General features: G+C 39.9%; 1 protein-coding gene across 1 annotated transcript in view; it reads right to left on the bottom strand.

Moving 5' to 3' along the window:
- ntrk2a (neurotrophic tyrosine kinase, receptor, type 2a) overlaps positions 1-17336 on the bottom strand; it is a 281961-nt gene that overhangs the window by 82121 nt on the left and 182504 nt on the right. The window contains exon 14 of the mRNA XM_057830849.1: positions 16275-16463. Coding sequence (XP_057686832.1) covers positions 16275-16463 — 189 coding nt within the window. The remainder of the gene's footprint in view (positions 1-16274; positions 16464-17336) is intronic.

Raw genomic sequence — 17336 nt, 5'->3', positions numbered from 1 at the left:
CCATGACAAAAGCAGTTTTCTTTGCATTTCAGTGGCTTTAGGAGGTTTGACACCCCCCCCCCACCTCACAAAAAAAATAAAAAATAAAAAAATCCTCGCTCCGTGGCAACTTTTATGTCAGGGAGTTAGTTCAAGAAATTGTAGCCACTTTCACCCCACCCCTGAAAATAACACATATGAGCCCACTCTAGTAGTTGGTTAGTCTGAGAATATAGTGTACAGTAGCAGGAAGGGATGCAGTAACAACAGAAATTCAAAGATGTGCAAACAACCTCAAGCGGCGTCTACACATCATTGAGTTCACGATACAAGATGTTGGTTCAATTGAAGTGTTAAGCGGGGAGTCTTCATGGCTAACTGCTTCTTGCTTAATCGTGCATTGAGGCGATCAGCTGGTTAAATGTGGGGGATGCGGAGTATTGGCCTGGAGGGGAAGTGGAAGTGTTGGGTGTGTTTTATTCTAAACAAATATCACGGCTGAATGTTTTTCTTAGATAGAGAAATAAAAATTGATATTTGTGTTAGAATAGTGGACGTGTGAGGGAGCACTAGTGCTACGTGACCATACTGATGAGGTGGCGAAATATGAGTATTCCGCTAGCTAAAGCCTAATTAAGTGATGTCTCTGATAAATGATGGGTACTGAATGATTATCTTAAAGTGCCTATGATAGAAAAAAAAAACATGTTTATTTCACATTTCACGGTGTATTTTACACTCCTGAATTAAATGGACCACTTGGATGTGCGTGTAAGAGATAGTTTTATTTATTCAATTCTTTGAATTCCGCGCCATGAAAATGAATAACTTCCTGTTTTGAGGAGGAATGTGAATGTGACGTCACCCGGGTCAGCATCTCACAATACAGCATTGCTTTATAGCATGCAGATGGACTGCGGATTCAGCTGATTTTGCGGATTAATTCGTTTAGTTTTTGCATCACGCCAGCCAAATATGCTGCAGGGACGACCGGCGGCTTGTCGCACACACCCCTCGGTCATAAGCGGATTTTAAGTGGGGTGGGGCCCAGGCCCCCCTGGTGGCTGAAAAGTGTCATTGCATGTAATTGTCTTATATATATATAAAAGTTGTAAAGCAATAAAACTGCAACAAAAATGAATGAAATGAACAAAAAAAAATATTTTTTATAATGGGTGAAAATTATTTTTCGAAAAGATATTGTGACTAGCAAATTAGCATTTGCTTTGCATACCCCCCCCCCCCCCCCCCCCAAAAAAAAAAAAAAAAAAAAAATTAGGGGAGCGCAATTTTATTTTTCAAATGATTTTTTTCTTTGATTAAAGCAACTTTTTGGGGCGATTGAATGATTTGGACACAAATGTCCTACCCATAATATGGCCCAAACACAAAAAGGATTTCTTCAATCAAAGGCAACTTTTTCAATGAAAAATTAAGTATTCAAATGCAAATTTTCCCATCTCAAATATTTTTTCGCATTCCAAAACTTTTTTTATTATTTAAATTTTTCTTTTTTGATTGAACTGAGTTTTCTTTTTGAAACATTTTTTTTTGAAGCAAGTAATTTTTTGATTGAATAATAAAGACAAAATTGTCCTAGCCAAAATGTGGCACAAATCACAAATCAACATTACTTCAATCAAAAAAGTTGCTTCAATGAAAAAAACACTTGACTTCAACCCCCCCCCCCCCCCCAAAAAAAAAAAAAATCAAAGAAAGCATTTTTTGATGGAGTTTTTTGAGTTTCAAATTTACTTTTGCATTCAAGCACTTTTTTTTTTTTGATTGATTTTTTTGGGGTTGAAAATATATATTTTGATTGAAGCAACTTTTTTTGATTGAATAATAAAGACACAAATGTACCTCCATATGGCTCCGCCCAGGAGATATAATTTTTGACTGGGGTAACTACATTGGCACGACACCGGCGGGCGTACTATATTCAATGGATGACGATCTTGGCGAAAAGTATTGCCTTAGCAGCCTGATTTAGAATCCCCCTCAAGAATGATGGGAAACAAAAATGCTCATTTTATTATTTATTAATTTTATTGCTGACACTGCGTTTCGGGGTCATCAACATGTTGTGCCCCCCCTTCCCCAAAAGTCAAACTCCGCCTATGCCCTCCATCCTCTTCGCTTGCCCGCCAGGAGAGTGCTATACTCGGCTTATTGCCCTATTCGTGTGCCCGGTGTTCTGTCACATTTTGTATCCCATCAGAAATTGCAACTTTGTGTTAAAAATGGCCGCAAATACAGTGATTACAAAGTAAACACTACAAACTTTCTTTAAATAAAAGAATATTTACTTATGTTTGATTATGGACGGACATGTAGAAAAGATCTCAAACACATCCTGCCGTGTTAGCTGCACACAGCAACTGCACACCGCTCTCTCATTGTTTACGTCTTCGCCGTGTAGTTAAGCATTAATTTACGCCATATTCGTGTTGAACATGTATGCTTACGATGTTACTTGTTTATTTAGCACTTGTTGATAACATTGAGAGTCCAAATGAATGTAAAAGAGGGCTTATTGACAGCCACAACAGATTTGGAAGCAAAATATTTTAAGGATGCAACATTTGGCAGAACACCGGCAATAGACCACTATCCTCGGGTTGGGCTTGGCCAGCTACCCGCTCCCCTGACGTCGGCAGATTTGTCCAGCGGTCATCCTCCAGCTGCTTCCCCGGATAACAATCTCTCCTGCCCGAAGCAGGGGAACGCTGAGCTATCACTTGCTCGCCGCCTGGGGGGTTGCTGATCGGCGATGACAATCGACAACCCCGCCGCCATGTGAAATGATCCGGGCTAGTTTTGTGTGATTTTTCGCTTCGAAAGGCGAGAATAAGACATGGAAACGTCACTCTGTTTGGGTTAGCATGTCGGCTAGCTGTCGCGCCTCCTGCTTTTTTTACGCTCTGCGAAACCGAGACAGGGAAATGACAAAAGTCGGGCTAACTCCGGTGATATAAAATACCGTTCGGGAGAGGAAGAAGTCGCCAGTTTTGCCATTATGCAGTAATTTTGCCCTGTCGTACTGAATTTTTAATATTTCATATTCCATTTAGCACAAGACTGTTATTTGTCATGACCATACAATTTATTTAGCAATTGGAGAAAAATTCTGAGATAAAAAGAATATCCTGTAAAAATATTGGAGTAGAGAGACTGAAACAATGACATTTTGCGGCTCTCTTCGTCGCATTTTCCTCGTTCTGAATAATCCCCCCTCAACTGGCTGAATTCTAAATCAGATGAAACCATGACCCTGCCGACCTCATCCTCCTGTTGGGGACGCTAGAGCCCTATAATGGTAGGCGTAGCTTAAAAGATTCATTTCTCAATATTTGCACTTTGCCAGATTGTTGTATGTAGTCGAATCGTCTCAAAATATGATTCTAATTCACATAATAATGCTATTTAAGACTTTTTTAAAATCATGTCTTACGCACTTTAAAGAGCATACGAAACGAGAAAAAAAGTCTTAAATGGCATTATTATGTGAATTAGAATCATATTTTGTGACGATTCGACTATATACAACAAAGCAAAGCACAGATGACGAGAAATTAGTCCTTTAATCTGCTGGTTAGCCATGCCTACCATTATAGGGCTTTAGCATCCCCAACAGGTGGATGACGTCAGCGGTAGACTGGGCTCATCGGTTTTACTATTCAGCCCATTGAGGGGGAATTATTCAGAACGAGGAAAACGCGACGAAGAGAGCCGCAAAATGTCATTGTTTCAGTCTCTCTACGCCAATATTTTTACAGGATATTCTTTTTATCCAAGTATTTTCCCCAATTGCTAAATAAATGGCATGGTCATGACAAATAACAGTCTTGTGCTGAATGGAATATGAAATAATAAAAATGCATTTATTCAGGACGACATGGCAAAATTACTCCATAATGGTCAAAACTGTCGACTTCACCTTTACTGTCGCACCTCCCGAACGATATTTTATGACACCTAAATCGGACATATGTCATTTCCCTTCCCCGGCTTCGGAGAATGTAAACAAACCAGAAGGCGTGACATCTAGCCGACATGCTAACCCGAACCGAGTGATGTTTCAAAGTCTTCGAAGCGGAAAATCACACATAACTATCCTGGATTATTTGACATGACGACCCGGTTGTCGATTGTCTTCGCGGATCGGCAAACCGCCCGGCGGAGAGCAATTTACAGTTCGTTCCCCGGAGGAGGGTGGCTGGAGTTGTTGTGCAGCTAACGTGCTGCTGCTAATGAGCATTAGGAGAGCTTTTTACATGCTTATCAATGATCAAACGTAAGTAGTCCTTCATTTAAAGGAAGTTTGTAGTGTTTACTTTGTAATCGCTGTATTCCTATTTGACATAATACAAAACAAGATGTTTACTCACTTCCTCGTAAGTCCAATGGTCCCACAGTTAATATCCACGGTGAATGGGAACCTTTTGAAACTCCAAAAAGGCGCATACGCCTCTCCCTCATACAGAATGATTTTTCTGCGGCCGTTTGGCTGGCGTGATGCGAAAAATAAACGTATTAATCCGCAAAATCAGCTGAATCCTTCGTCCTCATACACAACAGTACACTGTAGCGTGAAGAGGACGTCTTCTACCGTACACGTCACAGCGCCCTCCTCCTCAATGCAAGACCGAAGCCGGAAGTCACTCATTTTCATGGCGTGGGATTCAAAAAACTAAATAAAAAAATAGCGATCGCTTCCACACACATCCAAGAGGCCCACATCATTCAGGGGCATAAAATACCGCGTATATTATGAAATAAACATGCTTTTTCGTGTCACAGGCACTTTAAAGAGCATACGACAGGAGAAAAAAAGTCAAAGCGCAGATGACGAGAACTTAGTCTTTTAATCTGCCGGTAAGCCACGCCTACCATTATAGGGCTCAAGCGTCCCCAACAGGTGGATGACGTCAGCGAGAGACTGGGCTCATCGGTTTTACTATACAGCCCATTGAGGGGGAATTATTCAGAACGGGGAAAACGCAACGAAGAGAGCCGCAAAATGTCATTGTTTCAGTCTCTCTACTCCAATATTTTTACAGGATATTCTTTTTATCCAAGTACTTTCCCCAATAGCTAAATAAATGGCTTGAGAAGGATCAGTCAGCCCGTCGAGGGGGAACTATTCACAACGAGGAAAACGCGACGAAGAGATCTGCAAAATGTCACTGTTTCGGTCTCTTTACTTCAATATTTTTACAGGATATTCTTTTTATCCAAGTATTTTCCCCAACTGCTAAATAAATGGCATGGTCATGACAAATAACAGTCTTGTGCTAAATGGAATATGAAATAATAAAAATGCACTTATTCAGGACGACATGGCAAAATTACTCCATAATGGTCAAAACTGTCGACTTCACCTTTACTGTCGCACCTCCCGAACGATATTTTATGACACCTAAATCGGACATATGTCATTTCCCTTCCGCGGCTTCGGAGAATGTAAACAAACCAAGAGGCGTGACAGCTAGCCGACATGCTAAACCAAACCGAGTGATGTTTCAAAGTCTTCGAAGCGGAAAATCACACATAACTAGCCCGGATTATTTGACATGACGACTGGGTTGTCGATTGTCTTTGCGGATCAGCAAACCGCCCGGCGGTTCCCCGGAGAAGGGCGGCTGCAGTTGTTGTGCAGCTAATGTGCATGAAGAGGGCTTTTTACATGCCTATCAAACGTAAGTAGTCCTTTATTTAAAGAAAGTTTTTAGTGTTTACCCTGTAATTTCTGTATTCGTATTTGACATAATACAAAACAAGATGTTTACTCACTTCCTCGTAAGTCCAATGGTCCCACAGTAGTAGGGCTTGTTTTGGCCAATATCCACGGTGAATGGGAACCTTTTGAAACTCCAAAAAGGCGCACACGCCTCTCCCTCATACAGCAAGATTTTTCTGCAGCTGTTTGGCTGGCGTGATGCGAAAAATAAATGTATTAATCCGAAAAATCAGCTGAATCCTTAGTCCTCATACACAACAGTATGGCTGTATAGTGAAGAGGACGCCTTCATCCGTACACGTCACAGCGCCCTCCTCCTCAATGCAAGACCGAAGCCGGAAGTCACTCATTTTCATGGCACGGGATTAAAAAAACTAAATAAATATAGCGATCGCTTCCACACACATCCAAGCGGTCCATATCATTCAGGAGCATAAAATACCGCGTGTATTATGAAATAAACATGCTTTTTCGTGCACATGCACTTTAAGTAGGAAACAAAGTCACCAGACAATTTTGTTTTTTTAATCATTCTGCCATGTGAATCTGGTGAGCTGACGCCGGATCCGACGCACAGTCACCTGCTATCAGGGTAATCTCTGCCTTACGTATGTGCGTACGTACGTACGTTTGGCCTACTGGCGTAGCTAAATATTACACGTTAATCTGTTGCATTCACTTTAGGTTCACTCCCCGACTTCTACTGTGATGGTCATACAAAATGCGTAACCCCTGTATTTATGCTTTTCTCTCTCAAAGGCACAGGCACACACATGCACCCACCGCACACTCATGCACCCACTGCACACACGCGAACGCAAGCACAAAGACAAAATGAGATAAATACAAGACAGATCAAAAACTGCTGTGATAGAGAAATATGTTATGGAAATAAATCAGCACTTTTAGTGCAGTTTTACCACTAATTCCAGTTGCACATTATGAAATCTGTTTATTCTGCAAAGAAATAATTGAATAAATTAATTGGAACTCATATTCTTGCGGATGGCTGATTAACGTCGGCTTTACTTTTCTTGGTACTTGCTTTTATCAATTGACGTGATACAGATTTTAAAAGCATATGTGGTCTGTGTAAAATAGATATATTTCTCCTCTGTTGTTCAAATGACTTGAAAGTATAGGACTTGCGAATGGACTGGAGACTTTCCAGTCTTGACGTGGGATTTGAGGGCAAAGCCTTGACACTTACGTGTGACTTGCAAAATCATGACTTTCTCCCTCCTATGTTCAACACATCACGCACCTTAAAGGGAATGCTCATCCTGGCAAAAAAGAACTTGGTTGCTTATAGTCGATGTCTGCTTTTTCAGAGTGATCCTCTAGTTGCTCATATTTATGTTGCCGAGATGACATGAAACAGAGCTAACTGGTGTCACTTTTCACAAAGGAAGCCTTCATTAATGTGTGTGGATCTTTTCACAGTTTCTGTCTTGACTTAATCATTTAGCTCGAACTGCTTTGCCACTACTCTTTTACTATGAATGCCAATTATTAAACAATGATATTTCTTTATAGTAGATCTGACAATACTGGATTTAGACTCATATTTGAAACAAGAGCACCTGAAAAATGTAACAACAGGATGTAACAGCAAAGCACACAGCAGAAAAATGGTGGCTTTTACAAGCAGAGGAAAAGGTGATTGTGCCTCCCTCTGTCTTTATTGAACATCTTTGTGGCCCGATGTTTACTCACTCCTGGTTTTTAATTAACATGGCGCCCCCATCATTTGCACTCTGCCACATTATCTCCTTCATTCTTCACTTCCAGCAGTCTATTTGCGTCAGGTGTTTTGTGTTTGTGGCAACATTTAAACGCTCCTGCGTTGACACTTGCCATCCAGCACCCTCCACTTTTTCCAATTATTTTTGCCTACTCCCACTGCAAGATGTTGCCATCTCCACAGACAACCCCACACACCCACCTTTCACCTGCTTCATTAACATCTTATTTCCTGCATCCCCTTTCGCAATCTCTCTCCGAAATCTTTACACGGTCTGACCTGAAATAAAAAATAAAAAAAACATACAAAAACCCTATCAACTAAATTAGATTGCTGCTCTTTGCCTCTGCAAGATAATAATTTATAGTGCAAGGATCCAAATAGGCTATAATTTGGAGTTCAGGAGAACTTGGAAGTCAAAGTTTGGAATTCAATGGAGTTCAAATAATGCACTCGGGTTGTGTTCATTAAAACAAAACATGGCTTTTTAAGCCCTATTGCTGGCATCCTATACATTTTGTAGTGATTGATTTATTTTCTATACATCAATCAGTACTGTATGTTTGCCTCTTCTACTTAAAAAGCAAAAAATATTCTTGTAATACAGGATATTAGCTGTCAGAATGTTTTATGTGCAAAACCACTCAGATGACAAGACAGGCTGTAGTCCTCCTTGCTACCCTTTATTAAGTGGCTATCCCCTACAGATACAAACTGTTCCCTATTTGAAGTCAACATGGAAGATTGAAGATGTTGCCTAAAGATATTAGTGTTGTCATGTTGGTGATATACAGCATAATGCTGAAAAAGTAATTGATTTTGAGTGAACTAACTTAAAAAAATGCAATTTTGCTTTTCATGCTTGTTGATAAACTCGTTAATTAGATAAACCGTTAATTTTGGGGCAGATTTTTGTCAAAACTAGTGCTGCAACGATTAATCGATCAACTCGAGTAATCGATTAGGAAAAAAATATTTGAATTAAATTTTGTTGCTTCGAGTATTCGTTTAATTAAAGTGGCGTTGTAATGGTTTATTTTGAAAGTGTTTGCATTTAGTATTATTGATTAGGGTGGATACACTGCCCTCTGGTCTGCCTCTTTTCACATGGCTGAATCCAACTGCTCCCCGTTAAGACCAATGTAAGCTAAGTTTTTGTTTGAGCTAATGTTTTTTTTTTAACGCATTTGCAATTTAGTTTGTGGTATATTTAGCTGTTTTTTGTGGGAATGTGTCTGAACCATTTGTTAAGAGAATTGTAAAAAAAAACTGACCAAAGCACACAGTCCCAGTTGAAGCCTGGGACCGTGTGTATTTTTGTTTGAGACCAAGATTGAGCTTTTTGGCAACAAACACTCTAAGTGGGTCTGGCGTGCCACGAAAGATGCGCATGCTGAAAAGCACCGCATACCCACTGTGAAGTATGGGGGTTAGGGTTAGGGTCAGTGATGCTGTGGGGCTGTTTCGCTTCCAAAGGCCCTGGGAACCTATTAACACCAGGGGTGCTAATAATTGTCACACACATTATTTGAAGTCAAATAATTTTTTCTTTATGTGGGATTTTTTCCCCACTGAATGAATGCACTTGTATTGAAGGTTGGATTTTTTTCTTTTTTTCCATTAAGGTCCCATATTATTTGAATTTAAAAACAAATTATTAGAAGCTAAAAAAGACATCTTAACCAGGGGTGCTAATAATTATGGAGGGCACTGTAATTATGACTTTATAACTGCACTAGTGTAGGATATTGCGAGATTATGACAAATTTAAAAATGATTAATGTTAGTAATGTAAGCATACGACTGAACCTCATATGGAATGACTCATGCCCCATCATCATTGTCAAGTGAGGTTTTATTAGTGTTAATGGGGCATTCATATAAGCACAGTGGACGATCCAATATGTTTCTTGCGTGTAACATTAAAGTGTTGCCGTCATGCCCCCGTCTCATCAAGGCTGCTGACAAATAATAACTCCAAATGCACCATTATACAAATTGTCAGTAAGCTCTTTGCGTATTACTTTTAATGGCTGTAATATACGTAAATATTGACTGGCATTGATTCTGCCTGCTTTTATTCCTCTCTTATGCAGTAAATCCTGCTCTGTTGCTTGCTTGTGTTGTAGGCCCAAAGAGGTCAATCCCCCATTTGCCATTATCATACCAGCCCACTACCCCACCCCACTCCACCTCGCTTAGCTAATTTACTACACAAGGTCGCAGCCTGAAAAAGCTTTTATGACTTGCCAATAATCATAATGTCACATTGATGGAGCAGGTCAATATCTGAGTAGATGTGTGTGTGCGTGCGTGTATGTATGTGTGTTTATCCTCTTTTTCCTATCTAGCTTTATGGTTCAAGGTACCTGTGCTACTAGTTAACCTGAACCAGCTATTTTTCATACAGGTAGGCGATGTTTTTATTTATCTATTTTAACAGCATTATTGGTGCAAGCTCCTGGGTCGCTCACAAATGTGTGGACTTGATTACTATTCATCCCATAGTTTAGACAGCAGTTGATAGGCTACAAGGTCATTGCCATGACAGCAGTAGCAGATATTTTGCCATGGCAACCTCTACACAACTCTTACATTTAAGTGTAGCCGCTTGCCTGAAGCTGTTATTCCTTTTCCATCCCCACCAAGGAGGTTACATGCTCATAAACCCATCGGCCGCCATTGACAATGATATAAGTCCAATCCATTTTAACTGGGAGGTCTGACATTAATAGTTAACTGTAGCCACTCGCATAAAGATGTCAGATCTTTGTATCTCCACCAAAGAGGTTAAACATTTATTTAGGGCACTTTCACATTAGACCAAGAGGATCATGGAGAGCTACGTCGCAACATTTGGAAATGACTTGCTGAAATTTTCAGTATTCACTAGAGGTGGGACTCTTTGGGCACCTAATGATTCAATTACAATTATGATTCCGATGCTACGATTTGATTATAAGCTGATTTTTTTGCACCCCCCCCCCCCTCAGCTATTAGCTGCTTTTAACTCATTTGCTCCCAAAAACGTATAAATACATTCTATTTTAAATTGCTTCAGTGTCCCAAAGACGTATTTTACGTTTGTTTCTGTCTCTTGGTTCTGATTCAATTTAGCTCCAAAGCACAAAGCTGAAAATCCATTTTAAAGCAATAAAACCAGCCACTGGATGGCAGTAGCGCATTTGGTGAGACCCGCAACCCGATTCAACAGCAACGAACGGCTGGGCCTCTCGGCCGGGGCGCCGGCGGAAGACGACCGAATGGAGAACAACCTAGAGGACGCCCTGGATGCCAGGCGCTGGACGACAGAGCAGAACGACCGGGACCACCAGTGCAGCGGACAATGCCGTTGACTCCATGCTGCTCGCCGAGCAGACCCCGCAGAGACTCAAAAAAATCCATCTTTATGAGACAGGCGGCGATGAGGAAAAAGTTTCCCCTGCTGTCGCAGCGACAACAGCGTCATCTCTCAGTTACTTACATGTAAACAAATTGTTACTTTGCTATCAAAAGCTCTATTTGTCTTGTTGCTTATGATATTTTGTACAAGGAAAACATTATTCAGACGTTTGGGATGTAACTAATGCAAAAAATAGCTGTGTTAAAGTCAAAGTTATGTTTAAAATGTATGCTTTCACAAAAAGCTCAATTTCTCTGTTTTTTCATCAGAAATAGGAAAAGTGCTCAAACTAAACTAATTTCTAACGCTGATTTCCAAAGAATGGAAAAAGATATGAACTTACAGTTTTTCCTGCTGAAAGAAGAGGGTCTAATCTTACTTTTGGTGGGTTACATGTTTATATATATATATATATATATATATATATATATATATTTCTGTGGGCCTTGCAAAATCAGTCAAAATCCATTAAAACGGCCGGGAGCTAAGGGCCTTGCGCCGATGAAAATGGCAGGGAGTGAATAAGTTAATGTTTTGTACATTAGTTACAAAAATTGTACAAAAATCATCTCAAACTTAAATAAACGACTATTTCAGTATCAAGTTAACAGTTCAAAACAGTAAATAAAATACTCAAGTTCCTGTTCTGTATCAGCAGCTTTAAAATACATTCAATTAATTTAATGTTCTGAATCAACAGTTAAAGTTGTTAAAATTGCTCCTGTTATTCCATAATTTCCCTTGTGTCTGCTTTTGACATGTGAAAGTTTTAAAACTGTTTTAAAGATAGATTCAAGTCAAGATTTTGCCGATTTAGGAGTAATTTAGATGAAAAGTTAATTAGGTTCTTTTGGAAGGTTCGCTACAACAGCCTTTCAGAGAAGTCTACTGCTTTAAGATGGCGGCCGTTGACTAACGCCGGCAAGTCTGTCATTTCGCATGTAGTTCTCTTTACACGTGCTAACGCTGCTGAGTCTGTCATTTTGCATCTAGTTCTTTATCCATAAGATATCTACCGTGGCATTATGTGGACGTAGTTTGTAGCGGCAGTCGGCAGCAGTCAGGTATTATTGTTTTTTTTATATCTAGCGGCATGAGTTGAGCCAGAGCCGTGAGTTGAGCATTGTAATAACACGCATGATGTTTACTCTCGGTCCGTTCCTCATTGCGTCCTGAAGATCGCGCTGACTGTGTTTTATTTCCGCTTTACCTGGATTAACCTGGATTACCTGGATTATTTAATTCAATAATCGGAATTTGGATGTTTGTGAATCGTTCTCGAATCTTCCACGGCCGAATTGCGACTAATTTAAGAATCAGGAATTTTGCACACCTCTAGCATTCACACTGCAGCAACCAAACTTTCCGAGTAGCATCACGTGGACGAAAGGTGCACTCATTGATTGAACAATTTTAGTACCTTCTTCCTGGGGAGGAAGCCAATGCATGTATTAATTAATGTGATCATTGCTTTAAAATACCTAACTTGTGTTAAAGGGGAAGTTCAGAATTTTTTTTGTTTTCAAAAACTTCATGTTTAAATATTTTCAAAACCAAAGCTGCAAGCAACTTAAAACCAAAACAGACACCTCCCTTAGGCATATATGAGTTTCCATGAGCAACGATATCAAAAAGTTCAGCCGTTCCCTAATAAAATCCTGATTCATTATTTTTTATACAAGTATATCAAAACTTAAAATTGCTATGAAATTCTCAAATTTTACGCTAAATTCACAAAAAACACCAAATGCAGAGATAATCACCTATATTTTCAGGATCAATCGCAATATTAACATATAAGTTTTTGCTCAAAATGGCAATTTTTTTTTTTTTTAATTTAGTGCAAGTTTTCAACACATAATATATCACTCAATTTTCACATCAGAAACTCAATACTTGAGGAAAGCATGCAAGAATCATCTTGACAAAAGCAAAACGTGCATTTTTCGATATACAATCACAACTTATTTAGTTGAATTCTGCTAAAAGGTGAAAACGTGCTATACAAGTGTAACACCATTTACCATTTACCATATTGTGTAGAAATACAAAATCCAACATGGCGGCCGTCATAAAACAAAGAGCTTTTTAAGTACAAAATTCTTGATTAAAAACAAAAAACGGGCAGTTCTGGTTTATTTTACTCAAATATTTCAAGCCAAAGTAATGGTATTGTTTAATCAAACATGGCGGCCATCACGAAACAGAGTTTTTACGTAAGTTCTTGCAAATAAATGCTTAAATTGCGGAATTTCTATACATATGAACAACGTAAAACAGTCTAGAATCTTGATTGAAAGCAAAAAACGGACAGTTATCATTCATTTTGCGTAAATATTTTAAGCCAAAGTTAAGGTATTGCTTAATCGAACATGGCGGCCGTCACGGAACAAAGAGCTTTTTAAGTTGAAAAGTCTTGCAAATAAATGCTTAAATCTCGGAAATTCTGTAGATATGAACGTAAAAAAGTCTAGACTCTTGATTAAAAGCAAAAACAAACAAACAAACAAAAAAAAAAACGGGCAGTTATCATTCATTTTACATAAATAGACGTGACGTGACGTCACAACTCTGCCCCCCTGACTGGTGCCGCCATATTGTCCGTCGCTACGTATATTCCTCCTATTACTGCATGTTTTTCTGCTTGTCTAAGGAATCACCACCTAGTAAACGAATCCAAAAACCTTCCTGACAATCGTTAACATTGATTAATCAAAATGGTGAAGGCATGTGTGGCGGTTGGTTTCAGTAACAGAGAAGATAAACGGTCATTTTAGTAGTTGCTGTGTGCCCATTGTTAAAAGGGCAAATCTCTAAAGCAGCACGGTTTGTTCATCTCGGTCCATGATGCGTTTGTGTCGACAGCCGTTAGACAGCGGCGAAAACATCAATATGATGCCAACACGATCGCAGACATCATCGGACGGAGACAACGAAGCTTGTCGCCACAGTCGCGCAGCAAGAAGGTGAGCGCAACAACAGGTGTTGTGCCGAAAAATAGCCGCCCTGCGTGAAATGCCCCCCCTAACGGGAGCGCCCACACGGAAACGACTTTCTTGCACCGTGAATATGTATTATTTTACTCTGCTTGAACTAATAAATGTCATACCTGTGTGATTGTCATTGGGATATGGTCGTGAAAACCTGTAGAGTGTAGACCAATACATTTCTGTTCAAAGATGGTTATGTGGCCCAGTCCATGATTTGTTAGTAAAATACAGTACTAATATTTTGTGCGATTTAATTATTTAAAACTGGTCTTACAGTCGTAAATTCATTACTGTAATGCGTCCATGAAAACATTTGATGTTTTCACGTCAATAAAGCGTTATAAATAAGCGCTCTCGTCAGGGGGGGCATTTCACGCGGGGCAGCTATTTTTTGGCACACACCGGCCCGTTGTCGATCAAGTTTTATTTTACAAACATGACAACGGTGACGCTCAGCTGACCAAATGTCGGTTTATAGCCGAGCCGGTGCCGATTTTAGGTACCTGACTCCTCATTGTGACATAAACTGGAGTATGATTGGAAATTTTGTGGTCTTAGGACGAGTTCTGACGCACGCGACGGGACCGGACGGGAGGAAACATCGGTTTGGGCATCAAATATGGATCTGGCGACTGGATCGACCGAAGCATTTCTAAATAACGACTTTTATGCAACTCATCCGATGAGTTTACAGCGTTTGAAAGCACCGGGGCTTCCATAATTTGCTAGTGAATCCACCTTTAGAAACTACGATCATTGACAATACGGACACAAAATGATGGACAAATATGGCGGCAAAATACAGCGATCACGTGATTGTGTGACGTTGGTGATTGGGGTCTATATGTCAAGCTAAACTTAGGCTAATTTTTTCCCACTCATTTCAATGTATTCACAACGTTTCAAAGTGCATGCATAGTACAAAAAATATAATAATTACCTCCACCAAATCACTCTTGAGACACTTCTGCTTGCTTGTATGCAGTAAAACCTTTGTCCTATTTCCACCTAAATCCGGCGTTAGAACGCAGCGTGTGTTTGAATCTATCACAGTGAATAGTGGAAGCCACCTCAACGCTCTATGGGTCCGCCCCCTACGGGAAGGCGTGGCGCAAAGTCTGTGGGAGTTGTCTTGTCAACTGATGGTGGAGTCTATGGAACGACCTTTTTTTTTCCAGTAGCTGAGTGAAGGATTAGTAGTGCTGAGGTAATGAATCCAGTTGTGGCTAACCAATATACAGTATATGAAGATGTTGAAAATAAGAAACGTTTTGTTTTGTACAGTATTCCCGAACTGGCCATCCTCATATTTACTAGAGCTGGGAATCTTTGGGCTCCTAACGATTCGATTACGATTACGATTCAGATGGTCCGATTCGATTCTAAAACGATTATTGATGCACACCCCCCCCTTTTTTTTTTTTTTTTTTTTTTTTAATATTTTGTACATTTGTTCCAAAATTGTTCAAAAATACTCTCAGGCTAAACCAAACTACTATTTCAATATCAAGTTAACATATAGCAGTAAACAAATATACAAAAATAACAGTAAATAAAAAACTCCAGTCCCCATTCTGTACCAGCAGCTTTAAACTACATTCAATTAATTTAATGTTGTGAATCAACCGTTAAAGTTGTTAAAATTGCTCCCGTTAATCCATAATTTCCCTTTTGTCAACTTTCGACATGTGAAAGTTTTAAAACTATTTTAAAGATAGATTCAAGTCAATATTTTACCGATTTAGGAGTATTTTAGATAAAAAGTTAATTAGGTTTGCTTGGAAGGTTCGCTACAACAGCCTTGCAGAGAAGTGTACTGCTTTAAGATGGCGGCCGTTTACTACGTCTGCATCTAGCTTTTTGTAGATGTGCTGCAAACGCTACCGCTACCGTAGTGCATCTAGTCTTATATAAATGATATCTACCGTAACATTGTGTGGATGACATACTTTTGTAGCAGCTTCAAGTATGTTGTTGTGTTTTTTTATCTCGTGGCATGAGTTGAGCTAGAGCCGTGAGTTGAGCATTGGCATTACCCGAGGGGCCGGGTAATGAGAAGCATGATGTTTAGCTACTCTCGCTCCGTTGCTCATTGACCGCGCGGCGCGCTGAGTGTGTTGTACTTCCGCTTTACTTGGCATATTTCAATAATCGGAATTTGGATGTTTGTGAATCGTTCTCGAATCTTCCACGGCCGAATCGCGAATAATCTAAGAATCGGAAATTTTGCACACCTCTAATATTTACAGAAACTGGAACAACTGCTACATTATAACTTTTAGCTACATCACCTATTTATGATAAGGTAAATCGTTATTCTTAGTTATTAGTTATTTTTAGTGTACCCCCACCCCAAAAATGGGCACTGGATTTCACTTTGAACTTTAGTTTTCCACTTGTCAAGACAATACTTACAGGTGTCTGTTTTGAGCAGGCTGTTAGAGCTCCTGAAGTACTGTGGGTTCTCAATGACAGGGATCTTGGTCATGCCGATGATGACGGCATCAGGGCCCATCTCAGAGGAGGACGGGGTGTTGCTGCCGTTGGAAACATGGTGGAGGGGCGAGGCAGAGTCGTCATCATTGCTGATGACCGACGACGGTCCTGAAAGAGAAGAAAGGGGCCGTTTACACATAGATGCTTCGACCAAACCAACAGAAAATATCCCATACAGATTGGCGTGCACACAGTCAGACGATGCTGAGGTTCCGTAAATCCGATGTGGTATTCATGTCATGCAGTAGGTGGCATCGTATTTTTACAACGTCACAGACAATGCACACACTTTGACAACATCCCTCACAGTTTAGGTTATTGGATCAGATATTTGTTTTTCAATACTTCTAGTCACAGTGGGGAGAACAAGTATTTGATACACTGCCAATGGGTTTTCCCCTTGTGAGTGTATCAAATACTTGTTCTCCCCACTGTATATCTAGGCAGCCTGGCAGGTTTCGAACAGAGGGAAAATTAGAAGTATTACTTCGCATTACACTAAATGGTCGGCTGGTGAAGTAGTAATAAATGCTCCTGACAGCGAAAGATCAATTCCTACTCAGTGGCAGTGTAAATGTGAGTGCGAATGGTTGTTTATCTCTATGTGCGCCCTATGACTGACAAGCGACCAATTTATGGTGTAGTTCACCTTTCGCTCAAAGTCAGCTGGGATTGGCTCATGAAAATGGATGGACTACAATGGACCACGAAACAAAATAACAATCTAACTTTGACTGGGAGCCACGCTAATGTAACTGCACAAATATCCATGAAGGACACTCGACATGCTACCTACAGTTAATCACAAAAGTGAGTACACCCCTCGCATTTCTGCAGATATTTATTTCTTTTCATGGGACAACACTGACAAAACGACACTTTGACACAATGAAAAGTAGTCTGTGTGCAGCTTATACAGTATAATAGAGTTAATTTATTTTCCCCTCAAAATATAGCCATTAATATCTAAACCCCTGGCAA

Source organism: Corythoichthys intestinalis, chromosome 3 (assembly GCF_030265065.1).
Source record: "Corythoichthys intestinalis isolate RoL2023-P3 chromosome 3, ASM3026506v1, whole genome shotgun sequence".
NCBI classification, from domain to species: Eukaryota; Metazoa; Chordata; class Actinopteri; order Syngnathiformes; family Syngnathidae; genus Corythoichthys; species Corythoichthys intestinalis.
The sequence above is the reverse complement of the archived record's forward strand: the minus strand, read 5'-3'. Positions and strand labels throughout refer to the sequence as shown.